General features: G+C 48.5%; 1 protein-coding gene and 1 non-coding gene across 2 annotated transcripts in view; both read left to right on the top strand.

The window, feature by feature from the left end:
* Positions 1–26,719, top strand: part of MAT1A (methionine adenosyltransferase 1A) — a 41,961-nt gene that overhangs the window by 9,390 nt on the left and 5,852 nt on the right. Inside the window, 8 exon segments of the mRNA XM_060241043.1 lie at positions 10,294–10,371; positions 11,448–11,570; positions 15,167–15,279; positions 18,025–18,168; positions 19,148–19,366; positions 24,321–24,477; positions 24,480–24,502; positions 26,060–26,193. Coding sequence (XP_060097026.1) covers positions 10,294–10,371; positions 11,448–11,570; positions 15,167–15,279; positions 18,025–18,168; positions 19,148–19,366; positions 24,321–24,477; positions 24,480–24,502; positions 26,060–26,193 — 991 coding nt within the window.
* TRNAS-GGA (transfer RNA serine (anticodon GGA)) lies at positions 1,411–1,477 on the top strand. Its single transcript has one exon. It is a non-coding gene; the product is annotated as a tRNA-Ser (tRNA).

Genomic DNA, 26,719 nt, shown 5'->3' with positions numbered 1-26,719 from the left:
GCCTGGGTATTACGCCAATTCCACCATTTCCCGTGGTTAGCCGCTGGCTTCATTCTATAAACTAGATTGCCAGACAGGTGTGTTGCTGGGGCCACACCATCGCCCGTGCATCTCCATTTCTTGGTGGACTGGATTTGGTCCAGAGATGTCCAGTCGCTGAGCTCTGTGTTTGTGCAGTGCTAATGCAAAAGCAGAAGAAATGCGCATTTGCATCTTTCTTTCATCTGGGTGCTTTTTAATTTGAGGTGGGCAACAAGCACAGTCGTACCTATGCTGGGCTTTTTTTTTTGTAGCAGGAACTCCTTTGCGTATTAGGCCACACCTTCCTGATGTAGCCAATCCTCCTACAGCAGGGGTGGCCAACGGTAGCTCTCCCGATGTTTTTTTGCCTACAACTCTCATCAGCCCCAGCCAGCATGGCCAATGGCTGGGGCTGATGGGAGTTGTAGGCAAAAAAAACATTTGGAGAACTACCGTTGGCCACCCCTGTCCTAGAGCTTACAGTAGGCCCTGTACTAAGAGCCCCGTAAGCTTTTGGAGGATTGGCTACATCAGGGGTGTGTGGCCTATTATGCAAAGGAATTCCTGCTACAAAAAACACCCTGTACCTATGGATCTTTCCCGTTTATTTAGGTTTGCCAGGTCTGTTTTGGAAATACCTGGAGACTTTGGGGGTGAATCTGGGAGAGGGCGGGGTTTGGGAGGGGAGGGGCCTCAGCATGGTACGATGCTCTAGAGCCCACCCTTCCAAGCTACCATTTTCTCCGTGGGAGCTGATCTCTGCCAAGAAGAAGATGATATTGGATTTATATCCTGCCCTCCACTCCGAAGAGTCTCAGAGCGGCTCACAATCTCCTTTACCTTCCTTCCCCACAACAAACACCCTGTGAGGTGGGTGGGGCTGGAGAGGGCTCTCACAGCAGCTGCCCTTTCAAGGACAACCTCTGCCAGAGCTATGGCTGACCCAAGGCCATGCTAGCAGGTGCAAGTGGAGGAGTAGGGAATCAGACCTGGTTCTCCCAGATAAGAGTCCGCACACTTAACCACTACGCCAAACTGGCTCTCACAGCCAGTGATCAGCTGTCAACTGGTGATCAGCTGTCAAAGTGGGAGATCTCCCGGCCCCAATTATTTCCCGAATCTCAATATCATACCGATCAATATTGGGATTCAGGAATATCATGAAATGGGGAGGGACGGTGGCTCAGTGGTAGAGCATCTGCTTGGTAAGCAGAAGGTCCCAGGTTCAATCCCCGGCATCTCCAAAAAAGGGCCCAGGCAAATAGGTGTGAAAAACCTCAACTTGAGACCCTGGAGAGCCGCTGCCAGTCTGAGTAGATAAGACTGACTTTGATGGACCCAAGGGGGGTCTGATTCAGTAGAAGGCACCTTCATATGTAGTGAAGGAACGGTGGCTCAGTGGTAGAGCATCTGCTTGGAAAGCAGAAGGTCCCAGGTTCAATCCCTGGCATCTCCAACTAAAAGGGTCCAGGCAAGTAGGCGTGAAAAATCTCAGCTTGGGACCCTGGAGAGCTGCTGCCAGTCTGAGAAGACAGTACTGACTTTGATGGACCGATGGTCTGATTCAGTATAAGGCAGCTTCAGATGTACTGATATTTTTTTTTTAGTCCAATGGACCCAAATTGGGAAAAGCCAGTATTTTGTGTGTACCCCTTATAAAGTCCCAGCGCAAATAATGCCACTTTGAATATACTTAAGGCCAGGGGTAGAATTCTAGCAGGAGCTGCTTTGCATATTAGGCCACACACCCCTGATGTAGCCAATCCTCCAAGAGCTTACAAAAAGAGCCTTGTAAGCTCTTGAAGGATGGGCTACATCGGGCTCTGGCCTCATATGCAAAGGAGCTCCTGCTAGAATTCTACCGCTGCTTAAGGCCAGTTCCAGCACAATCCTCTCCAGTTACTCCAGTCTGAGTCCAGTGAAATCAACTCTATTTATGGAAATAGTGAACACATTTCTCTGCCTGTTGGAATACCAAAGCAGCTTGTGGCAGCATTCTCCCCTCCCCCAGTTGACGCTCACCACAAGCACCCTGCGAGGTAGGCGAGGCCAAGAGACCGAAGTCGCCAGCGAGCTTCCACGGCAGAGTGGGGATTCGAACCTGTCTCCCATAACACAGACTAAACCAACAATTGTCGAGTGGCAGCAGAGCCTATGGGAAAAGTTTATTATGCCTACGCTTTCTAGCACTGTGACGTTATTTTCTGCCGGTAAATATGAAGCACAATTCACATCTGTTTGATTTCATATAGTAGAATATTTAACAGGTTATGAAATAGTTCCACATAATCATTTGTACACACAAATGTTATATTTTTAAGTAATACTGGGACTTTGTAGCTTATTTGAAGTAGCTGGTGGTATACTTCAAATTGTGTCTAAATAGCATCCCTGTATATTTGTAGAAGAGCCCCGTGGCGCAGAGTGTTAAAGCTGCAGTACTGCAGTCCAAGTTCTCTGCTCACGACCTGAGTTCGATCCCGGCGGAAGCTGGGTTCAGGTAGCTGGCTCCAGGTTGACTCAGCCTTCCATCCTTCCAAGGTCAGTCAAATGAGTCCCCAGCTTGTTGGGGGGAAAGTGTAGGTGACTGGGGAAGGCAATGGCAAACCATCCCGTAAAAAGTCTGCCATGAAAACGTTGTGAAAGCAACGTCGCCCCAGAGTCGGAAACGACTGGTGCTTGCACAGGGGATTACCTTGACCTTTATATATTTGTATATTTGTTTAATTAAATAATAAAAAATATATTAAGAAAAGAAAACAAAAGAACCTGTCTCCCAGATCCTAACCTGGCCCTGCAGCCGCTATAACAAGACGAATTTCTGGGGTCACTCTGTTTTGTAAGACTTCTGGATTTCAGTGAAACAACTCAACAGCCTGTCCCCCCCCCCCCCCAAGCACAACTCAACAGCCTGTTGCACTCCCCGCCCCCAAGCACTCAGCTCTCTTTGATTTCATCCCTTGGAGCTGGGCTCCATTTTTACTACCTCAAATTGTGTGGCAAGAGAAATAACCCGATCTGTATTTTTGTGGTTATGTTAATTTGTTCTCCCCTCCCAATAGCTAACGTGTAATGTAAACCTTTGACAGTTCAAAGTTGGTGGGCTTGTATAATCATCTGGCACGTGTGTGCCCCTGTTACGCAACTGTCAAGAAAAGCACGAAACCAGTTCTGGGTAAACATTTTAGTTCAGACAAGTTAGTTCCCATAAGGGACAGTTTGGTATCACACAGACACACACAGACACACACACAGGGGTCGCTTTGTAGAAAAATAGGTGGTGGAGCTCATCCAGGGATTGTTATGAAGCAGCACTGCACCTCCTATTCAATGAACAAGGTAGGTGGGGAGGAGGAGGGGGAACCCTCAAAAAGATTCAGGAGCTGCACTCCTGTGAGCTCCTGCTGAATCCAAGGCTTGCACACACACACGATTGGCTATGGCAATACCAAGTTGCTGTGCGCTTTAAAATATGGCACAAAAATCCACTTAAAATCACTATCTCCTCCAGTGCTCCATCTTCATTTCAAAAGAAAGGCCTTGTAGATTTCCATACATTTTGATCCGCTTAACAAAAATGACCAAGGCCAAATAATGTCTCCGCTTTAAGCTATTTTGTTTCAATAAACATTGACTGGAGTGACTCTGCAACGGAATAGTATTGCTCAAACCAGGGCTTTTCTTTTTGTAGCAGGACCTCCCTTGCATATTAGGCCACACACCCCAATCCTCCAAGAGTTTACAGGGCTCTTAATATAGGGCCTACTGTAAGCTCCTCCTGTAAGGAGAATTGGCTACATCAGGGGTGTGTGGCCTAATATGCAAAGGAGTTCCTGTTACAAAGAAATGCCCTTGCTCAAACTACAAATGCGGCCAGTTACCATTCACTTTACTCCTTCAGACTCTTCCCAGCTCCTGTGTCCCCTCTCTTACCAATCCACCCTACCACATTTCCTCTGTGTGTTCCTTCTTTAAAAAACCCCTTCCCTTAAATGCCCCCCTTTCTCCTTTCTTTCAGGCCTAGCTCCCACTGAGGTGGTGTTATTTGAGGAAAAAAACCCCTCTGTGGTAAATTTGGCTTCTACCATAGAGTTTTTGTCCAAATACCGGAGCATCGCCCCAACGTCCTGGATGTGTGGGCAGTGATGTAGGATCGTCACTGCACATCTGATGGCTCCCCCTCTTTTGCGGGTTGTCCTCCCCCATCGGCCAGCTGATTGGCAACAGGGAGGTGGGACCAGGGGGCCTGGTGACCCTAGATTTAAATGTTCTCAGCACCTTTCAGGTTTCTGATCAATACATGGCAGAAATAGCTAACGGTAGGCCTCAGATTCTGCAGGAGCACATTTCCTGAACCTTTTTGATGGTTCCCCCTCTTCCTCCCCACCTACCTTGTCCATGGTACAGCTGCACAACAATCCCTGGATTAGGAGAGCAGGCAGCCAGCCAGCCACCAGGGGCTTTGTCATGCCCCCAGCAGCCCTCATTAACCCCTGGAGAAGCCCACGCCACCCTTTCTCCACTTCTGATGTGATTTTGGGCAATGGGTGGCTTGATGGCCATTTGACCCGTACATGGATCTTTAGCCAACCCAAGCAGGCCTCACTTGCCCGGGGCTCTCCTTTCTTGCATTGGGTTGCTTTTGACTGGGGGGGGGCATATGCTAATGAGTTATGCTAATGAGCTCCACTACCTATTTTTCTACAAAACGACCCCTGGCTAACGATCATTTGGCACGCGTGGCTGAAATTATCCTTGGCTTTAATGGCTCTGACATGGCACTGGGGAGGATTCAGTCAGTCACAGAACCTTTATTGGCATAAGAACAGTATCACATCAAGGAAGCAGGGGGGGAAAAGGTGGTTAAACAAACATTCTCATCTTATAAGCACAGTAAAGGAAGTTTGCCACCACTTCGATGGTTTCAGCCTTATTTGAGGCTAGTAAGCTTACTATCTTGCTTTCATCAGATTTTCCCTCCAGGGATTGCAATATAGGATCCAGATAAGATGCACGTAAATCACAGTAGAATCTGCAGGATAAAAGTACATGGTCTGTTCCTTTGGTTTCCTTCAGCCCACAGGGACACAGCCTATCAAGGAATGGGGAGAATTCTACAAGAAGCGTTTAACAGAGGGATGAAGTTGTCACGTATCTAGCAGGTGGGAGACAGCAGCCTAGGTACGGGCAAGCGTAGGGGAGCATTTCCTATTTCTGACCGTAGAGTCAGGTTTCTGAGATGTCCCCGGTCAGCGAGTTAATATTGGCCAATCGTCTCAAGTGACACTGTCCACAACGTACGGGGGAATGCGCGTGTATTTGGCGGGGATCAGATGCTAGGAAAAGGAGCCAGACCCTCCGTACTCTGTGAATGGCTGGCATTTCAAAGATCCTCCCAGCCCGTGGTTTAAGTTTTCATTTGTGAAGGAAAAGAGGTCCCGAGAAACGGGGGTTAGCAAAGGCAAGTCTTCAGCTGCTTGGCTAGAAATAAAATAGTCACTTCAGCCTGGAGGAGAGGTTTCGCTATACAGGCAAAGGTAGGGTTACCAATCCCCAGATGGGGCAGGAAAAGATACAAACCTCTGCGAAAACCAGCCTCCAGAATAAAGAACAAATTAAACAGATTTTACAAAAGTATAAAGCATTATAAGTAAATTCACATTGAATACAAGCAAGGAGCATCCACATCCACACCCCAAGTCTCTCAAATTGCAAAAATATCCATATACTCCTTATCAAAAGGGTGCAGGTGACTGTTCCACTGGGATTGTTCTCCACAGAGACCGAAGCGCCAGAAGATATTTTCGGTACAGCTAGGCACCGGGAACACTACCGGTGGAACAGTCACCTGCACCCTTTTGATACGGAGTACATGGGCATGTTTGCAATTTGAGAGGGTGTGGATGTGGGCGTTCCTTGCTTGCATTCATTGTGAATTTACTTATGCTATATACTTTTGTAAAATCTGTTTAATTTGTTCTTTACCCTGGAGGCTGGTTTTTGCAGAGGGTTGTACCTTTTCCTGTTCCGTTATCCGCGTTGCTCTTTTTTGGTTGCTCAATCCTCAGGCGGGGGCAGGGGATCCCCCGATTTGGAGGCCTTCCCCCTGCTTCAGGGTCATCAGAAAGCGGGGGGGGGGGAGAGGGAAATGTCTGCTGGGCACTCCATTATTCCCTATGGAGACCGATTCCCGTAGGATATAATGGAGAAATTTTTGTAGATATCTGGAGCTTGGGGGGTGGGGCTGTGTTTCGAGGTAGAGGCACCAAATTTGCAGCACAGCATCCAATGTCTCTTCTCAAAACACCCTCCAAGTTTCAAAAGGATTGGACCAAGGGGTCCAATTCTATGAGGTGCCCTTATCCTTCATTATTTTCAGCGGAGGGAAGGAATTTAAAAGGTGTGCGGTCCCTTTAAATGTGATGGCCAGAACTCCCTTGGGAGTTCAGTTCTGCTTGTCACAACCTTGGTCCTGGCTCCACCCCCAAAGTCTCCTGGCTCCACCCCCCAAAGTCTCCTGGCTCCACCCCAAAGTCTCCTGGCTCCACCCCAAAGTTTTCTGGCTCCACCCCCAAAGTTTCCTGGCTCCACCCCCAAAGTCTCCTGGCTCCACCCCCAAAGTCTCCTGGCTCCACCCCCAAAGTCTCCTGGCTCCACCCCCAAAGTCTCCAGATACTTCTTGAATTGGACTTGGTAACTCTAGGCTAAGGAAGTGGAAAAGGAACTGATCTCCTCAGGTCTGCAGTGCAAGCGGGCTCCCATGACTGACGCATTTTCAGTCAGGCCCCCACTCCCACGGTCTAGCTTGCATTCCTTTCTTTAAAAAAAAAAAATAAATTAAAAATTAATTGCAATCCCCAAACAGAAAAGAAATGACAAACATAACCACAGTGCTGGCTGGTCTGCTGACAAGCATCGATAAAAGTCTTCCAAGCCGTGTTCCCTCTAAGCTGAGTTTCTGTTTTTTAGCCTGTGGCTCACTTATTTTTGTCTTGGCTCCAGAAAAAGAAGCTACTAGCCCAGCAGGAGGTACGTTCCACTGAGTCGTACTGAGTCGTGAATGACGAAGAGTGCAGATTTATACCCCGCCCTTCTCTCTGAATCAGAGACTCAGAGCGGCTTCCAATCTCCTGTATCTTCTCCCCCCACAACAGAAGAAGAAGACTGCAGATTTATACCCCGCCCTTCTCTCTGAATCAGAGACTCAGAGCGGCTTCCAATCTCCTAGATCTTCTCCCCCCACAACAGACACCTTGTAAGGTGGGTGGGGCCAGTTTGGTGTAGTGGTTAAGTGTGCGGACTCTTATCTGGGAGAACCGGGTTTGATTCCCCACTCCTCCACTTGCACCTGCTGGAATGGCCTTGGGTCTGCCATAGCTCTGGCAGGGGTTGTCCTTGAAAGGGCAGCTGCTGGGAGAGCCCTCTCCAGCCCCACCCACCTCACAGGGTGTCTGTTGTGGGGGGGAAGGTAAAGGAGATTGTGAGCCGTTCTGAGACTCTTCGGAGTGGAGGGCGGGATATAAATCCAGTATCTTCATCTACCTCACAGGGGGGTCTGTTGTGGGGGAGGAAGGTAAAGGAGATTGTGAGCCGCTCTGAGACTCTTCGGAGTGGAGGGCGGGATATAAATCCAATATCTTCTTCTTCTCTCACAGCAGCTGCCCTTTCAAGGGCAACTCCTGCGAGAGCTAGGGCTAACCCAAGGCCATTCCAGCGGCTGGAAGTGGAGGAGTGGGGAATCGAACCCGGTTCTCCCAGATAAGAGTCCGCGCGCTTAACCACTACACCAAACTGGCCCAGTTACAGAGGCTTTAAGGCTCCAGAGATAAGAAAATAAATATTGTGAATTTGATATATAGCTTTTGAAGGCCTCAGTGTAAAGGCTTGCTTAAAGGCACATCTCTTGATAAAGATATTTATTGAAATGGGAAGTATAGCGATCGAAATTCTGTTGAGAACCTACTTTACGCGCATTTGGAGAATTTACATTCATACTACTCTTGAGTATGGAACGTTCTTTGCATACCCCTTGGAAGCCTGGAATTGTATTGGAACTTGGTGGTTTGTTTTTCGTTTTTCAGGTTAATGTAATTATTGGCGACAGTGTGTGTGTTATAACATTTTGACTTTTCCCCACGAGCATTGCTAGTGTTTTGAGTTTTTTCACGTGTTTGTGTTACTAAGTACAGTGTTTTCATTGTGTAAGGGAGATATCTGGTGTTCTCTGGTCACAAAGACTCTGCAACATAGAGGGAACATTGCTTCCAAGGATCTAAAAATACACCCCTGTGCAGTTGTCGTCTATATGCCATATGTGCAAAGTAGGGTTGCCAAGTCCAATTGAAGAAATATCTGGGGACGGATCCTGGGGACTTTGGGGGTGGGGCCGGGAGACATTGGGGGTGGAGCCATGAGCAAGGTTGGAACAAGCATAATTGAACTCTGAAGGGAGTTCTGGCCATCACATTTAAAGGGACTGCTTATCTTTTAAATGCCTTTCCTCCATTGGAAATAATGAAGGATAGGGGCATCTTCTTTTGGAGTTCACGGAATTGGACCCCCTGGTCCAATCGTTTTAAAACGTGGAGGGTGTTTTGAGGTGAGGCATCAGAGGCTATGCTGCAAATTTGGTGCCGCTACCTCACAGCCCCCCGCCCCGAGCCCCAGATACCCACAGATCAATTCTCCATTATACCCTATGGGAATCGTTCTCCGTGGGGAATAACCGAGTTCCCAGTAGACATTTCCCTCCCCCCCTTTCTGATGACCCTGAAGTGGGGGGAGGGCCTCCAAACGGGGGATCCCCTGCCCCCACCTGGGGATTCAGCAACCAACAGAGTAACGTGGAAAAGAGAAATATGAAAAAAAATCGTAGATTTAGAAATATAGCATAAAGAACTTATATATTGCACTTTTGTATAATTATATATTGGACTTTTGTGATATGTATTGCACTTTTGTATAAGTTCTTTATACTATATATTTAGAAATCTATGTTTTTTCATATTTGAGGCTGGTTTATTGCGGATGCCATAGTGCTTCGTAGCTGCTCCCCTACCTGGGGATTGGCAACTCTAGTTCAAAGGCTGATGATAAAGTTCTGCAAGACATAACTGTTGCAACAGACATTTAACATCTGGCCCGGGAGGAGACTGCCGCCCCACATCTCTAAAGAGCTAGGATTACTATTTGATCACCATCAGGAGAAGAACCCGCCTATATTGAGGACAGCGCCATAGAATGTTTTTTTAGAATGTTTTAATTGTAATTGTATTTGATTGGTTTTTAAATGGTAAATGCAAATATCTAAATGGACTGTGAGCCGCCCTGAGTCCACTTGCGGAGAGGGCGGGATAGGAATTTAAGGTCAATGAAATAAAAATAAATAAAGGAAAAGCTGCACTCCTTTTGGCTGGAGACTTCACCGCTGCAAACCAGGAAGACAGGATACAGGATCACAACCCTGGAATGTCTTAGTGCTTTTGAGGTGGTGGTTCTCAAACTTTCTGGACTGGTGCCCACTTTTAAACTTACTCTTCCTTTGGAGACCTTGTGACGAAAGCCATGCGTCAGGTCATTTGGCAGTTACTGACAGTGCGGGCCTGAGAGGCAGAGGGAGTCGGCTATCATCTCCCACATAAAGCCAAACCCATGGGGATTCATGGTTAAGAAGAAGAAGAATGCTGATTTATACCCCGCCCTTCTCCCAGAATAAGAGACTCAGAGTGGCCTACAGTCTTCTTTATCTCCTCCCCCCACAACAGACACCCTGTGAGGTGGGTGGGGCTGAGAGGGCTCTCCCAGCAGCTGCCCTTTCAAGGGCAACTTCTGCCAGAGCTCTGGCTGACCCAAGGCCATTCCAGCAGGTGCAAGCGGAGGAGTGGGGAATCAAACCTGGTTCTCCCAGATAACAGTCCGCACACTTAACCGCTACACCAAACTGGCTCTCTGGGTAGAGCTGCAAACCCCAACCTAGCAACCACAGGGATACTGGGTGGGGAGGGGTGGATCAGGGATATGGAAGGCATCCATCAGTTAGTACTTGGATGGGAGACAACCAGAAGTGTCCGGTGTTGTAATGCAGAGGCCAGGAATGGTATCTCTTTGTCCCTTGCCTTGAAAATCTTTTGAGGTCACCATAAGTTGACTGGGAGCTGATGCCCCTTTCCACCACCAACTCTGCCTGGGGTAACGACGTAACAGGACACCGGATGGTTTTGTGCCCTGCGCTAACATTGCTTCCTGACGCTCGGCTCTTCGTTTCTCTTTCAGACAAGATATGCGACCAGATCAGCGATGCGGTGCTGGACGCCCATCTGAGCCAAGATCCAAACGCCAAGGTGGCTTGTGGTAAGAAGTCCACCTGAGAACATAAGAGAAGCCAGGTTGGCTCAGGCCAGTGGTCTAACGCTCTGTGTCACACAGTGGCCATAAAAAACCCCAGGTGCCATAAGGAGGTCCATCAGTGGGGCCAGGACACTAGAAGTCCTCCCACTCCCCCCCCCCCACCCCAAGCACCGAGAATACAGAGCATCACTGCCCCAGAGAGTTCCATCAGTAAAAAGCTAAAGGTAGTCCCCTGTGCAAGCACCAGTCGTTTCTCAGTGGGGTGACGTTGCTTTCACGTTTTCACGGCAGACTTTTCACGGGGTGGTTTGCCATTGCCTTCCCCAGTCATCTACGCTTTCCCCCCCAGCAAGCTGGGGACTCATTTTACTGACCTCGGAAGGATGGAAGGCTGAGTCAACCTCGAGCCGGCTACCTGAACCCAGCTTCCGCCGGGATCGAACTCAGGTCACGAGCAGAGAGTTTGACTGCACTGCTGCAGCTTTACCACTCTGCGCCACGGGGCTCTTTTCCATCAATACCCTGTGGCTAATAGCCACTGATGAACCTCTGCTCCAGATGTTGATCCACCCCTTTTCACCTCATGGGAGAGCTATTCTGCCATCTGGGTTTCCTAGCAAAACCTTTTTATCCTTGCAAGGGGTCTCAGGGCACTGATTTGCACCGTTCCATAGGACTCAAAGGGAGCCACCACGGGCCAAACCCGAAAAGCCATCAGGGGTCCTTTGCTTCGTTTTGAAAATGAATGCATTGGGTGTGCTTATCGCAATGACCTTGTGAGGTAGGTTAGGCTGAGAGAATGTCACTGGTCCAACATCCTCCAGTGTGCATCGATGATGTGAGGGGGGATTCGAACTGGAGTCTCCCAGATCCTAGTCTGATACTCCTAACTACTACACACACACAATTGTTTGTACTGCCTGGGGCAGCCAAGCCTCCGGTTCCCGCTGCACCAAATTGGCTCTCACACCAAACTGTAGCATTTGTGAGGGACCAGTATCCAGGAGCACAGAATGTATTTATTTCTAGAGGAATTTTTCCGCCTGCCTAATACAGTTTCCCCTCCTCTTTTCTTTCAGAGACCGTGTGCAAAACAGGAATGGTGCTACTCTGCGGAGAGATCACCTCCCGAGCTGTGGTGGATTACCAGCGGGTTGTACGAGACACGATTCGCCACATCGGTTACGATGATTCCGCAAAAGGTGTGTGTGTGTGGGGGGAAACGAAAGGATGCCAGTTTCAGCATGGTGCCTCTTCAGAGCGCCAGTTGTGGGCTGAGAAATACCTGGAAGTTTGGAGGGGGGCGGAGCTTCGGAAAGGCGGGGTTTGGAGAGGGGAGGGACGTCAGCAGTATATAACGCCATAGACGCCACCCTCTAAAGCAGCTGTATTTCTCCAGGGAAACTGCTGGGCCCTGCAACCAGCCTTGGGGCGAAATCAGGGGAACAAGGTTGTGATGTCAGCACATGAGGAATTCGCCCTTAATCAGAGGTGGCCACGCTATGGCTCTTTCGCACATATTGTGTTGCTCTTGAAGCCCCCACCTCCCCGTCAGCAGGCATGGAGAAGACATTTGCCTCTTTAAATCACTTCTCCAAGTCAGGCCAGCTGGTGGTTTGGCGAATGTGTTCAAAGTTAAAGTTGCTTTCTTTCTACCTCTCTCCTCTGCATCTTCCTTCCTTCCTTCCTTCCTTCCTTCCTTCCTTCCTTCCTTCCTTCCTTCCTTCCTTCCTTCCTTCCTTCCTTCCTTCCTTCCTGCTCTCAAACATGACGTTTATTCTATGTGGCTCTTGCATTAAGCAAGTTTGGCCACTCCTGCCCTAAATGTTACAGAAGGGAAAATAAATGCGTTGTTTCTGACAGGATATGCAGTTGTTTCTAACAGGATATGCGTTGTTTCTAACAGGATATGCAGTTTTAGGCAGGGGCCAATTCATAGAAAAAGAGGTGCCGGAACTCATTAGCCTAACTCATTTGCATATGCCACACACCCCTGACATCATCGGAAGGTGGACTAAATTATATCATCTCAGCATCCACCTTAAAAGGCTTCTTGAATTAGAATTGTCATAGTAAAACCTTACTCTCATACTTTTTAAAGTACTTTCTCCTATGTGGCCGCAGTGGCATGACGAAGATTTCCATCTGTCTTCTTTATATGTTTTGGTTATTTTCCCATTTTTTTTTGTGTGGGGGGGGAATATGAGAAAGTTTGTCAAATCTTAGAGTTCAGCAAAATTCTCACGGGGGGTTTGAACAGTGGAGCCTAGAAGCAAGGATTTGTGTGTGTGTGTGGGGGGGGGTAAGAAAGAAAGAGCACAATAAAATGTAGAGGTCCCAGAACTCTGTTCCTGTGAGCTCCTGCCCAAAATGAGGCCTGGTCTAAGGTCAGGGCCAAAATACAGGTGACGGAGGCCGCCCATCATCCCCTGGCCACTGACACCATATTTAAAGCATTCGTAGTTCTTTAAAAATTTCCATGAGGTCCTGATCCGCGTCAGGAACACAGCAACCCCAAGAGTTCTTGTTGCCTTGCTTCCTCATCACATAGCTTTTCAGGTGCAGAAACAAAACACAGACTATTCATGATATGGGAGATGCATGGTAGATTTCTGACTATTTCCCTTCCCAAATACTGAACAAGGGGGCAGGGAGAGATTTTGAGTTTGTGTGAAATAGTGGTTGGGGACAGTGTGTCGCCCCCTGCTGTTTTCCCAATCAAAATACCACCACCTATTCCAAACGCAGATACTGTGGTTTTTCCCAACCCTGGGTTAGGAAAAACCACAGTCTGTGCGTTTGGAATTGGTGGTGGCATTTTGATTGAGAATATGGCAGAAAGGGCTGATAAACATTTAGGAGCACAAGAAGAGCCCTGCTGGATCAGATCAGTGGTCCGTTTAGTCCAGCATCCTGTTTCGCACAGTGGCCAACCAGTTCCTCTGGAGGTCCGACAACAGCGCACAGAGGCCGAAGCCTTCCCCTGAGGTTGCCTGTGGGATTCAGAGGCTGACCGCCTCTGAAAATGGAGGTTCCCTTATATTTATCATGGCTAGTAGCCTCTGATAGACGTCCTCCATGAATCTGTCTCGTTCTTTTTAAAAGCCATCTTGGCCTATGGCCTTCTCTGGATCTTCTGGTCTCCTCTTTTTCCTCTGGTCTCCCCGCTCAGTTTCCCCTTTGTGTCATAGAATCATAGAGTTGGAAGGGGCCTCTAGGGTCATCTAGTCCAACCCCCTGCACAATGCAGGAAACCCACAAACACCTCCCCCTAAACTCACAGTCATTCTAATCGGTCTAAACCCTAAATTCAAACAGTCATTCTAATCAGGGCTTTTTTTTTGTAGCAGGAACTCCTTTGCATATTAGGCCACACACCCCTGATGTAGCCTGTCCTCCTGGAGCTTACAATAGGCCCTATACCAGGGGAGGCCAAACTTGCTTAACGGAACAGCCACATAGAATAAACATCATATGTTCAAGAGCCACAAGGGGGGCAGGCTAATAGATGGAGAGACGGCTTTGCACTGACTTCCGCGGCTTGAATGCGATTTCCATGAGTAATGCGTACCCCTCCCCTTCATACGGGACCTCTTAGGAGAGGTGTCCCAAGGGAAAGTCTTCACTAAACTTGACCTCAGAGATGCTTACTTCCGGGTGCACATCAAGGAGGGGGATGAGTGGAAAACAGCCTTCAGCACACCCCGGGCCAATACGAGTACTTGGTCATGCCATTCGTCCTTAAGGGGGCGCCAGGGGCATTCATGAACTTAATCAATGAAGTATTGCATCAATACCTATATAAGGGCACGGTCTGTTACCTGGATGAGGTTTTGATATACTCGCAAGACCTGCCCTCACACATCCAGTTGGCAAGTGAGGTGCTGCAAACACTGTACGAGCACAAATTATTTGCCAAACTGTCCAAATGTGAGTTCCACAAGACAGAGCTCGACTTTTTGGGATACCGCATTTCCATGGGGGGCCTGGGAATGGATCCTACCAAAGTACAAGCCTTGGCTCTGGGTCTGACATTGAGCAGAGGGCTCCGACTGCAATACTGCAGCTTTGCCAATAATTATGAACAACTAATAATGCAAATTGAGCATTCATGAAAAAATACTAGGTATAAATTAAATGCCTGTTAAACTAAGAATTAAATGAAGAAATGCATGAGAATAGAATAAAGAATTTAATAAAGAGTTCCACTCCTGTGTTATAGAGAGCCAGTTTGGTGTAGTGGTTAAGTGTGTAGACTCTTATCTGGGAGAACCGGGTTTGATTCCCCACTCCTCCACTTGCACCTGCTGGAATGGCCTTGGGTCAGCCATAGCTCTGGCAGAGGTTGTCCTTGAAAGGGCAGCTGCTGGGAGAGCCCTCTCCAGCCCCACCCACCTCATAGGGTGTCTGTTGTGGGGAAGGAAGGTAAAGGAGATTGTGAGCCGCTCTGAGACTCTTCGGAGTGGAGGGTGGGATATAAATCCAATATCATCATAATCTTCATAGTATAAAAAAAAATTTGTGCAAGAGGGAAAAAGAGAACATTAAGGATCTTGTGTTAAAAGCAAAGCAAAGACATGTGATAAGAATTATAGGGAGAAATTTCCTGATTGAAGATATATTCTACAAAAGGGAGCCCTGATTCTCATACTTTTTAAAATCCTCTCCTTGCTCCAAAGGATTCAGGGGGGAGTGGATGTGACTCCCTCCATTTTACCTTCCCAGCGATCCAGATAGGTGGGTTAGGCTGAGCCTGTGAACCTGAAAGCCATTCATATTTTGGAACTCCATTCCACAGGGTTCGACTACAAGACCTGCAATGTTCTCGTGGCGTTGGAACAACAGTCCCCCGACATCGCGCAGGGTGTACATCTGCACAGGGCAGAAGAAGAAGTGGGTGCTGGGGACCAGGTAAACCCCCCCCCCCCCCAAAAAAAAACCCCTCACCAATAATTGAGATTGATAGCTCTAGAATGTCAAATATATTCTGTCTCCATCAAGGGGCCGTTTTGTAGAAAAATAGGTGGTGGAGTTCATTAGCATAACTCATTAGCATATGCCACCGCCTCCCAGCCAATAGCAACCCGATGCAGGAAAGGAGAACCCCAGGCAAGCAAGGCCTGCTTGGGTGGGCTAGAGATCCAGTCAGCCCAAGCAGGCCTCGTTCGCCTGAGGCTCTCCTTGGCCACCACAAAAGGCCAGCAAGACACCAACCACTCAAAATCACATAAGAATTGGAGAAAGGGTGGTGTGGGCTTCTCCAGGGGTTAATGAGGACTCCTGGGGGCGTGGCAAAGCCCCTGGTGGCTGGCTGGCTGCCCGCTCTCCTAATCCAGGGTTTGTTATGCGGCTGCACCTCCTATTCAATGGACAAGGCAGGTGGGGAGGAAGAGGGGGAACTCTCAGAAAGGTACAGGAGCTGTGCTCCTGTGAGCTCCTGCTGAATTTAAGGCCTGATTTCCATTGCATTGAGCTTTTCAGCCCTAAACAAATAAGCAACAGTTACTGGATCAGGTAGTAGAATAATAGAGCTATTCCCCATGTGCACAGATACAGAATTGTCAAGACAGATGCAGAAAAGGTACATGTGCAAGATGTGAAGGGCTGTGGTTAGGATGGGTTTCAGGTTTTGAGGAGACCCGGGTAGATAGTTCCTAGCACCCCCTTCCCCTTTTTACCCACCACCAGGCTGCCACACGTAAGAGCATAAGAAGAGCCTTGCTGTGTCTGACCAGTGGGCCCTCATCCAACATCCTGTCTCACACAGTGCCCAGCTAGTGCCTCTGGAGGTCCAACAACAGGGCATAGAGATCATGGCCTACCCCTGATAAGAGGAGCCCTGCTGGATCAGGCCAGTGGTCCAGCTAGGCCAACGTCCTGTCTCACACAGTGGCCAACCAGTTCTCTAGAGCCAGCTTGGTGTAGTGGTTAAGCGCATGGGCTGGGAGAACTGGGTTTGATTCCCCACACTTCTACATGCAACTGTTGGAGTGACCTTGGGTCTGTCATAACTCTCTCAGAGCTGTTCTGTTCAAGAGCAGTTTCTGTCCGAGCTCTCTCAGCCCCACCTGCCTTACAGGATCTCTGTTGTGGGGAGGGGAAGGGAAAAGAGATTGTAAGCTGCTCTCCTTCGGGTAGTGAAGGGCAAGCTATAAATCCAATCTCTTCTTCCTCCTCCTCTAGAAAGCCAACAACAGGGACTAGAGGTCAAGACCTTCCCCCTGACGTTGCTTCTTGGCTCTGGGATTCAGAGGATTACCACTTCTGAACGTGAAGGTTCTCTGTAGTCACCAAAGCTAGTAGCCACTGATAGATGGATCTTTCCTCCATCAATATTAGGGCTTTTTAAGCAGGAATTCCTTTGCATATTTAGCAAGAATTCCTTTGAGAGCCAGTTTGGTGTAGTGGTTAAGTGTGTGGACTCTTTTCTGGGAGAACCGGGTTTGAGTCCTCACTCCTCCACTTGCGCCTGCTAGCATGGCCTTGGGTCAGCCATAGCTCTGGCAGAGGTTATCCTTGAAAGGGCAGCTGCTGTGAGAGCCCTCTCAGCCCCATCCACCTCACAGGGTGTCTGTTGTGCGGGGAGGAAGATAAAGGAGATTGTGAGCCACTCTGAGATTCATAGTGGAAAGCGGGATATAAATCCAATATCATCATCATCATATTAGGTCACCCACCCCTGATGTAGCCAATCTTCCTGGAGCTTACAGTAAGCCCTGTACTAAGAGTCCTGTAAGCTCTTGGAGGATTGGCTACATCAGTGGGTGTGGCCTAATATGCAAAGGAGTTCCTGCTACAAGAAAAGCCCTGATCAATATGTCTAACCCCCTTTTAAAACCATCTGTGCCTGTGGAAGAGAATGAAAAACAGTGAAGCCTCTTTGTTTGGTTGCCATTTATGTATGTATGTATTGATTTATTTGCCTTGGGTTTATATGCCGCCCACTCCGCAAGTGAACTCTAGTTGGCTAACAGTCAAACCAAAGCCCTATATGATCGGGGGCCTGCCTATCCGTGGGACCGCCTTTCTCCACATGTTCCCCAGAGAGCACTGCGTTCAGGGACGCATCTATTGTCTATCCCCGGACCAAGGGAGGCCAGGCTGTGTTCTACACGAACCAGGGCCTTCTCAGTGGGAGCACCAGAAAAGTGGAATGCCCTCCCAGAGGCCGTAAGGGCCCTGCGGGATCTCTCTCAGTTTTGCAGGGCCTGAGTTATTTCGACAGGCCTTTAACAACTGAACCAGGAGAGGACTGCCACCCTACATTGCTGAGGAATTGCGATCATTATGGGATCACTGTTAGAAAAGGAAGATCCCGCCTATATTGTAACTGAAAGGAAAGGTCCCCTGTGCAAGCACCAGCCGTTTCCAGGGTAACGTTGCTTTCACAACGTTTTCATGGCAGACTTTTACGGGGTGGCTTGCCGTTGCCTTCCCCATAAACAGCTCCGTAAAATGTTTTAAAATGTTTTAATGGTATTTTATTGTTTTGAAATTCTGATTGTGTATGTTGAATAAGTTGTTAGCCGCCCTGAGTCCGCTTGCGGAGAGGGCAGGGTAAAAATCTAAAGGAATAAATAAATAATAAATAAGCATCGGTGCTGCCACCGAGAAGGCCCTGGCCCATGAATGTTGATCCTTCCTTTCCTGCTGCAGGGTCTGATGTTTGGCTACGCGACGGACGAGACGGAGGAATGCATGCCGCTGACCATCGTGCTGGCTCACAAACTGAATGCCAAACTGGCCGAGCTGAGGCGCAGTGGTGAACTCCCATGGCTCAGACCTGACTCCAAAACCCAGGTCAGTTGGCGGCTGGGCCCTAATTGGGGGGGGGGGGAGGGAGGAAGGAGTAAGCGGTAGGTGGGAGAAATCAGAGCTCCGTGTGGAGTGGGATAGAAACCATGGTCAATCGACTGGATATCTGTTGGACAAAGATACCCTTGAACAGTGGTCACGTCATAGAAAAAGAGGTCCCAGAGCTCATTTGCATATGCCACACACTCCTGACATTGCCAGAATTTAGCCTGGAGAGGAGGCGGCTGAGGGGTGATGTGATCAGCATCTTCAAGTACTTGAAGGGCTGTCACATAGAGGATGGTGTGGAATTGTTTTCTGTGGCCCCGGAAGGTAGGACCAGAACCAATGGGTTGAGAGTTTCCGGCTCAATGTTAGGAAGAACTTCCTGACCGTTAGAGTGGTTCCTCAGTGGAACAGGCTTCCTCGGGAGGTGGTGGGCTCGCCTTCCTTGGAGGTTTTTCAACAGAGGCTAGATGGCCATCTGACAGCAACGAAGATCCTGTGAATTTAGGAGGAGGGATTTGTGAGTTTCCTGCATTGTGCAGGGGGACTAGATGAACCTGGAGGTGCCTTCCAATTCTGATTCTGTGATTCTAATGTGTACTAAATTATATCATATCAGCATCTGCAGCTGGCCTGCCCACTAGGCAAACTAGGGTGCCGGCAGGGCAGGGGCGCCAAAATCAGCCCTCGCCCCACTGCCCTGCTCCCTAGGCAAATCCCTATTTGCCTCCCCCTCCCTCTCGCGGTGGGCAGCAAGGCTGCCTGGGACACCATGCACCCTTTCAGCATCTACCTTTAAATGCTTCTTGAATTATAATTATAATTGTCCTTCGGTTTTTAAGCCCAAACATATAAACCATTCTGGCCACAAAACATGGATATTTTTCTGGTTGAAGTCGAGTCTTTTGGAAGATGGTGTGATAAATGGCCTACCTCCTCATCCTGTGATCACACAACGTTTTTTTCTGTCCGTCCTCAGGTCACAGTCCAGTATCTCCAGAAAGACGGCACGGTCATCCCTATGCGCGTCCATACCATTGTGATCTCTGTGCAGCACGACGAAACAGTCTCCCTGGAGGCCATGCGCAAGGCCCTGAGGGAGCGGGTCATCAAGGCTGTGGTTCCGGCCCAATATTTGGACGAGGACACCGTTTACCACCTGCAGCCCAGTGGCCGGTTTGTCATCGGTGGCCCCCAGGTATGTGAAAGCGTGGGTCCGCCCTCTACTGAACCAGACACTTGGTCCATCCAAGCCGGTGGTGTCTGCTTGAACTGGCCACCATTCTCCAGGGTCTTCCACATCACCCACTGTTAGATCTTCTTAACTGGAGAAGCCACGAATTGAACCTGGGGCCTTCTACATGCCCAGTAGTTGAGAGCCAGTTCGGTGTAGTGGTTAAGCGGTTAAGAACAAACATGTGGACAAAGGAGACCCGATAGATGTTGTTTACCTTGACTTCCAGAAAGCTTTTGATAAAGTTCCTCATCAAAGGCTCCTTAGAAAGCTTGAGAGTCATGGAGTAAAAGGACAGGTCCTCTTGTGGATCAAAAACTGGCTGAGTAATAGGAAGCAGAGTATAAATGGGCAGTCTTTGCAACGGAGGACGGTAAGCAGTGGGGTGCCGCAGGGCTCGGTACTGGGTCCCATGCTCTTTAACTTGTTCATAAATGATTTGGAGTTGGGAGTGAGCAGTGAAGTGGCCAAGTTTGCGGATGACACTAAATTGTTCAGGGTGGTGAGAACCAGAGAGGATTGTGAGGCACTCCAAAGGGATCTGTTGAGGCTGGGTGAGTGGGCGTCAACGTGGCAGATGCGGTTCAATGTGGCCAAGTGCAAAGTAATGCACATTGGGGCCAAGAATCCCAGCTACAAATACAAGTTGATGGGGTGTGAACTGGCAGAGACTGACCAAGAGAAAGATCTTGGGGTCGTGGTAGATAACTCACTGAAAATGTCAAGGCAGTGTGCGTTTGCAATAAAAAAGGCCAACGCCATGCTGGGAATTATTAGGAAGGGAATTGAAAACAAATCAGCCAGTATCATAATGCCCCTGTATAAATCGATGGTGCGGTCTCATTTGGAGTACTGTGTGCAGTTCTGGTCGCCGCACCTCAAAAAGGATATTATAGCATTGGAGAAAGTCCAGAAAAGGGCAACTGGAATGATTAAAGGGCTGGAACACTTTCCCTATGAAGAAAGGTTGAAACGCTTGGGGCTCTTTAGCTTGGAGAAACGTCGACTGCGGGGTGGCATGATAGAGGTTTACAAGATAATGCATGGTATGGAGAAAGTAGAGAAAGAAGTACTTTTCTCCCTTTCTCACAATACAATAACTCGTGGGCATTCGATGAAATTTTTGAGCAATCAGGTTAAAATCGATAAAAGGAAGTCCTTCACCCAAAAGGTGATTAACATGTGGAATTCACTGCCACAGGAGGTGGTGGCGGCCACAAGCATAGCCACCTTCAAGAGGGGGTTAGATAAAAATATGGAGCAGAGGTCCATCAGTGGCTATTAGCCACAGTGTGTGTGTGTGTGTGTATATAATTTTTTTTTGGCCTCTGTGTGACACAGAGTGTTGGACACTCTGGCCTGATCTAAAATGGCTTCTCTTACGTTCTAAGACTCTTATCTGGGAGAACCGGGTTTGATTCCCCACTCCTCCGCATGCAACTGCTGGAGTGACCTTGGGTCAGTCATAACCAGTGTTCCCTCCAAGCTGAGTTAGTGTGAGCTAGCTCACAGTTTTTTAGCCTCTGGCTCACACATTTTTGTCTTAGCTCAGGGAAGTGGTCCCAGAGCAAACTACTTTGTGCAGTGGCTCGCAACTTTAATGCCAGTAGCTCACAAAGTAGAATTTTTGCTCACAAGACTCCACAGCTTAGAGGGAGTACTGGTCATAACTGTAAGAGCTGTTCTCTCAAGAGCTGTTTTTGTCAGAGCTCTCTCAGCCCCACTTACTTCACAGGGTGTCTGTTGTGGAGAGAGTAAGAACATCAGAGAAGCCATGTTGGATCAGGCCAGTGGCCCATCCAGTTGAACACTTTGTGTCGCACAGTGGCCAAAAACCCCCTAGTGCCATCAGGCAGTCCATCAGTGGGGCCAGGACACTAGAAGCCCTTCCACTGTGCCCCCCCCAGCATCAAGAATACAGAGCATCACTGCCTCAGACAAGAACATGAGAAGCCCTGTTGGATCAGGCCAGTGACCCATCCAGTCTAACACTCTGTGTCACACAGTGGCCAAAAAACCCCTGGTGCCATCAGGAGGTCCATCAGTGGGGCTAGGACACTAGAAGCCCTCCCACTGTTGCCCACCCCCCAAGCACCAAGTCCACGAAACACACTGTACACTTTCCCCTCAGTGCGTATGCCGAGTTCACCCAGTGAGCTTCAAAACAAAACGTAGTTTGAAATCCACTGCTCTGCGACTTCTCCGGCATCAAAAAAGGGACTTCTTGAGCAACTGAGATCTGCGGCCGTTCAAGTTCACCTGACTGCGTCAGAGGGAGAGATGAGAAAGAAAAGTCCCGTCCATTGACCAGCCTAAAGCCAGCTAGTCTTAGTCTCCTCCAGGGCTATTTTTTAATAGGAACGCACAGGAACACAGTCCCGGCTGGCTTGGTACCAGGGGGTGTGGCCTAATATGCAAACGAGTCCCTGCTGTGCTTTTTCTACAAAAAAAGCCCTGTGTGAGGCAATGGTGACATCGGGGTGTGTGGCCTAATATGCAAATGAGTTCCTGCTGGGCTTTTTCTACAGAAAAAGCCTTGGTCTCCTCACTATTACAGAGCAGCTATCGCTAGCAAGCATGGACCTGGCTGCACCCCGTGGGAGCCCTGTGCCCCTGTTACCAACCTATCAGGGATCCAGTCCCATTTGACTCCTCCTATCCCTGAATGGTCCCTTAATAGCATCAGAGGGAGGTGCAGGGCTTCTTTTGTAGCAGGAGCTCCTTTGCCTATTAGGCCACACGTCCCTGATGTAGCCAATTCTCCTGGAGCCTACAGTAGGCCCTGTAAGAAGAGCCCTGCAAGCTCTTGGAGGATTGGCTACATCAGGGGTGTGTGGCCTAATATGCAAAGGAGCTCCTGCTACAAAAAAAGCCCTGGGGAGGTGAGATACCAAAGCAACCTCCATCAGATCGGCTTCCACCGGTTTGCTCTTGGCTAGATGCTTTTGGTACCAGGTGTATCTTTTTAAGGACACTTAACCTGCTTTTGTTTTGTAACATTCCAAATAATGAAAATGCAAGGAGTGATATTTACAATTGTAACAGGCCCTAAACCAAGCAAGGGCCGGAGTCAAGCAGAGAATAGTAGACACAGAGAGACAGAATGATATTGCCAAGGTTTTGAGATTTCGTGCTCCTCTCCAAAAGAGATATGTCGTTTCCCCAGCCCCCCATCTATTGGATCTGGTAATCCCATCCCATTGAAGAGCCTTTTCTGTGGCCCGATGTAACACTTTTCCTTTGGCAGTCATAGAGGGCTGCTGTAAAAAAAGTGCCAATGGCCGAGCGTGTTTGTCCGTGTGGCACAGATAAAGTAGAAACTTTCAAACATGCTTTGCTTGTGTGTTGTCTGTGTAAAGGGATATGAGCCAGATTTAGCCAACTTTTACTGGTGAAATTTATGGGTCTTCCAGACTCTGAAGTAAGGGAGATGCTTTTGACAGATTCTGACTCTCAAGTTATACTCGCTTGCTCCAGATTTTTGACTGCAGCCTGTAGAAATCGTGAACATTACACAAAGGAGTGATATAAATATCCCTTAGGCTTTGCATTCTTCCTCTTCCTCCCACCCCAAGAATGCTATGTTCCCTTCTTCCCTTAAGTACCTCCTTCTTAACTCTTTGTATATTATATTATAACACTCCCATTGGCTGTGCACTTTCTATATTTTATGTATAGGCCCTGTAAGAAGGGCCCTGTAAGCTGTCAAGCATTAGATCTCAAAAATAACCAGTCCTTGAATTATGAAAGAAAGTTTGGTTTATTGATAATCCTTGTGGCTCAGAGGAGCTAGGTATTGGAACTGATACAGAGTAACAGTGAAAGGCATACTTAAGATGGCACATCAAAGGTTTCATAAACAATCCTACATTCTCTAAACAAGCTTCTATTCACATGTGAATTTTCTCACTGTAACTTCCTTATCTCCCTGTGGTCAGCTCTTCCTGGGTTCCAGCCTTGCTGGCCTGGGAATTAGTCCCAGGAGGTTTTATCTTCATCTTCAAAGAGGACATTCCTGCATTTGTTAGTAAAAGCGAAAGGAGCCCGAGCTAAATTTATGGTTAGTAACATTTCTATATTCTAACAACCATGGTCAATAAAGAGCAGACAATGCTTGACATAAGCTCTTAGAGGATTGGCTACATCAGAGGTGTGTGGCCTGGGCCGTAATAATAAACTGACTGATTACATACATACATACATATTTATTGCTCACAGACCATTTGGTCATAAGCAAATGGCAATGAAATAAAAAAAAATCGTCATAATATAGTTTTTACAGATTTTAACAAAATAAACATTTAGAATCAGCAAAGTGCACAGCATAAAGCATCATTTCCCGTTTTCTTAAAATCCTCCTCTTGTCTCTTAAATCTAAACACTCTCAGGAGAAGTTTTACAACTGTAACTGTGATGGTTAGATCAAAGCCACCAAGCCGGTTTGGTGTGGAGAGCCGGTTTGGTGTCGTGGTTAAGTGTGCGGACTCTTATCTGGGAGAACCAGGTTTGATCCCCACCTCCTCCACTTGCACCTCTGGAATGGCCTTGGGTCAGCCATAGCTCTGGCAGAGGTTGTCCTTGAAAGGGCAGCTGCTGTGGGAGCCCTCTCCAGCCCCACCCACCTCACAGGGTGTCTATTGTGGGGAGGAAGGGAAAGGAGATTGTGAGCCGCTCTGAGACTCTTCAGAGTGGAGGGCGGGATATAAATCCAATATCTTCTTCTTCTTCAAGCAAAAATTGAGCTTATTTGCCACAGGCAGATCGATATCGGAAATCAGTGGGTCGACAAACTGTCTTCTTAAGTAGTTATACCTTTGGCAAACTAACACATGTTCTACAGTTTCAACAGAGCTGGATCCGCAACCACACAATCTCTCAGAACAGGGCTTTCTAATGACTTACTATTGTACCATCACAGGGAGACGCTGGCGTTACTGGCCGGAAGATCATCGTGGACACTTACGGCGGATGGGGCGCTCACGGAGGCGGGGCTTTTTCGGGAAAAGACTACACAAAGGTGGATCGGTCGGCAGCGTACGCGGCCCGCTGGGTGGCCAAGTCCTTGGTGAAAGCCGGCTGTGTCGCCGGGTTCTAGTCCAAGTAAGTTCTCCCTGAGATCTTTTCTGAGTCTAAACAAGAAATAGATGGCATGGATAGCACCAAAAACAAACTGGCATATCTCCTTACCCTTTCCTGGTACTGGCTGGTCCTGCCCGGTCAATAAGGTCACAGGGAGAGGGGTCAAAGGAGCCAATCAAAGGAGCTCATCTGGTGAGCACACAAGAAAGGGCCTTTTTGGTGGCAGCCCCCTGTTGGTGCAACAGCCTCTCTGGAGAGGCATGTTGTACCCCTCACTTTCAGTCTTCAGGAGGCAGTTGAAGATTGTGTTGGACTAATTTAGTTTTATTTATTGGCAGTCCTGATTGAGATTTTAAATTGCGGTACCTTATGTGTTTTAATAATTTTCGTTTTCATTTTCATTGCAAGCTGTTGGGTTCTGCAAGGTAGAAAGTCGGCTAATCAGCATTTTAAATTGATGAATACTAAAAACGTGAGGAGAGCCAGTTTAGTGTAGTGGTTAAGTGTGCGGACTCTTATCTGGGAGAACCGGGTTTGATTCCCCACTCCTCCACTTGCACCTGCTAGCATGGCCTTGGGTCAGCCATCGCTCTGGCAGAGGTTGTCCTTGAAAGGGCAGCTGCTGTGAGAGCCCTCTCCAGCCCCACCCACCTCACAGGGTGTCTGTTGTGGGGGAGGAAGGTAAAGGAGATTGTGAGCCGCTCTGAGATGCTTCGGAGTGGAGGGCGGGATATAAATCCAATATCTTCTTCTTCTTCTCCTTTGCATTAGAATTAAAAAGGTCAAGGCAGTCCCTTGCGCAAGCACCAGTCGTTTCGCGACGTTTTCACAGCAGACTTTTTTACGGGGTGGTTTGCCACTGCCTTCCTCAGTCATCTATGCTTTCCCCCAGCAAGCTGGGTCCTCGTTTTACCGACCTCAGAAGGATGGAAGGCAGCGGCAACCTTGAGCTGGCTACCTGAACCCAGCTTCCGCCGGGATCGAACTCAGGCCGTGAGCAGAGCTTGGACTGCAGTACTGCAGCTTGAGCACTCTGCGCCACCCTGCAATAGATTAAGATGGGTAGCCAGGTTTGTCTGTCTGTAGCAGCGGGAAAGGGCCAGAGGTCCGGGAGCATCTTAAAGACTAACAAAATTTGTGGCAGGGGAGGAGCTTTTGTGAGTCACCGCTCGCTTCTTCAGAAGGTAGCACGTTCCGCAGCATCTTGCTGTGTTCTGCAATCGGTGCTCGCACACTGATCCGTGGCAAAAGCAGAGCTCTTCTTGAATTTCAAATCCCTGTAGCTTTCGGGCTTCAGACTCCTCCCCTGCTGCGCATTTCATTAGTCTTTAAAGACTCTTGCTTTCTTCCTGCAATAGATGGAAGGACAAATGGCTGCTAGATTTATTACCTTCCCAGTGATACATGGTTCCCTCCCTCTCTGCCTCTTTCCCCCTCATGCCGTCTTTCTACATAGCCTGTGAATTCTGCATTTAAAGTCATGCACGTCGGCCGCTTTGCACGCGTAAGGCGACATAGCGGCATTTGTGAACAGTGTCTAATCGTTGTGCCTTTTCTCTTCTTCTATTCAATGAAAAGGTGGCCTATGCCATCGGCGTGGCTGAGCCGCTCTCCATCTCACTGTTTACTTACGGCACCTGTGTAAAACCCGAGAAAGAATTGCTGAATGTTGTGCACCAGAATTTTGATCTTCGACCTGGAGTTATTGTCAGGTAAATGCTTACCTGCTGCATTGGAGAGCCAGTTTGGTGTCGTGGTTCAGTGTGCAGGCTCTTAGCTGGGAGAACCGGGTTTGATTCCCTGCTCCTCCACTTGCATCTGTTGGAATGGCTTTGGGTCAGCCATAGCTCTGGCAGAGGTTCTCCTTGAAAGGGCAGCTGCTGGGAGAGCCCTCTCAGCCCCACCTGCCTCCCAGGGTGTCTATTGTGGGGAGGAAGATATAGAAGAAGAAGGAGATATTGGATTTATATCCCACCCTCCACTCCGAAGAGTCTCAGAGCGGCTCACCTTTACCTTCCTCCCCCACAACATCTCCTTCACCTTCCTCCCCCACAACAGACACCCTGTGAGGTGGGTGGGGCTGGAGAGGGCTCTCACAGCACCTGCCCTTTCAAGGACAATCTCTGCCAGAGCTATGGCTGACCCAAGGCCATGCTAGCAGGTGCAAGTGGAGGAGTGGGGAATCAAACCTGGTTCTCCTAGATAAGAGTCCGCATACTTAACCACTACACCAAACTG

The sequence above is a fragment of the Heteronotia binoei genome, chromosome 6 (assembly GCF_032191835.1).
Source record: "Heteronotia binoei isolate CCM8104 ecotype False Entrance Well chromosome 6, APGP_CSIRO_Hbin_v1, whole genome shotgun sequence".
NCBI lineage: Eukaryota > Metazoa > Chordata > Lepidosauria > Squamata > Gekkonidae > Heteronotia > Heteronotia binoei.
Note: the sequence above shows the minus strand (reverse complement) of the source record. Positions and strands in the feature narration are given on the sequence as shown.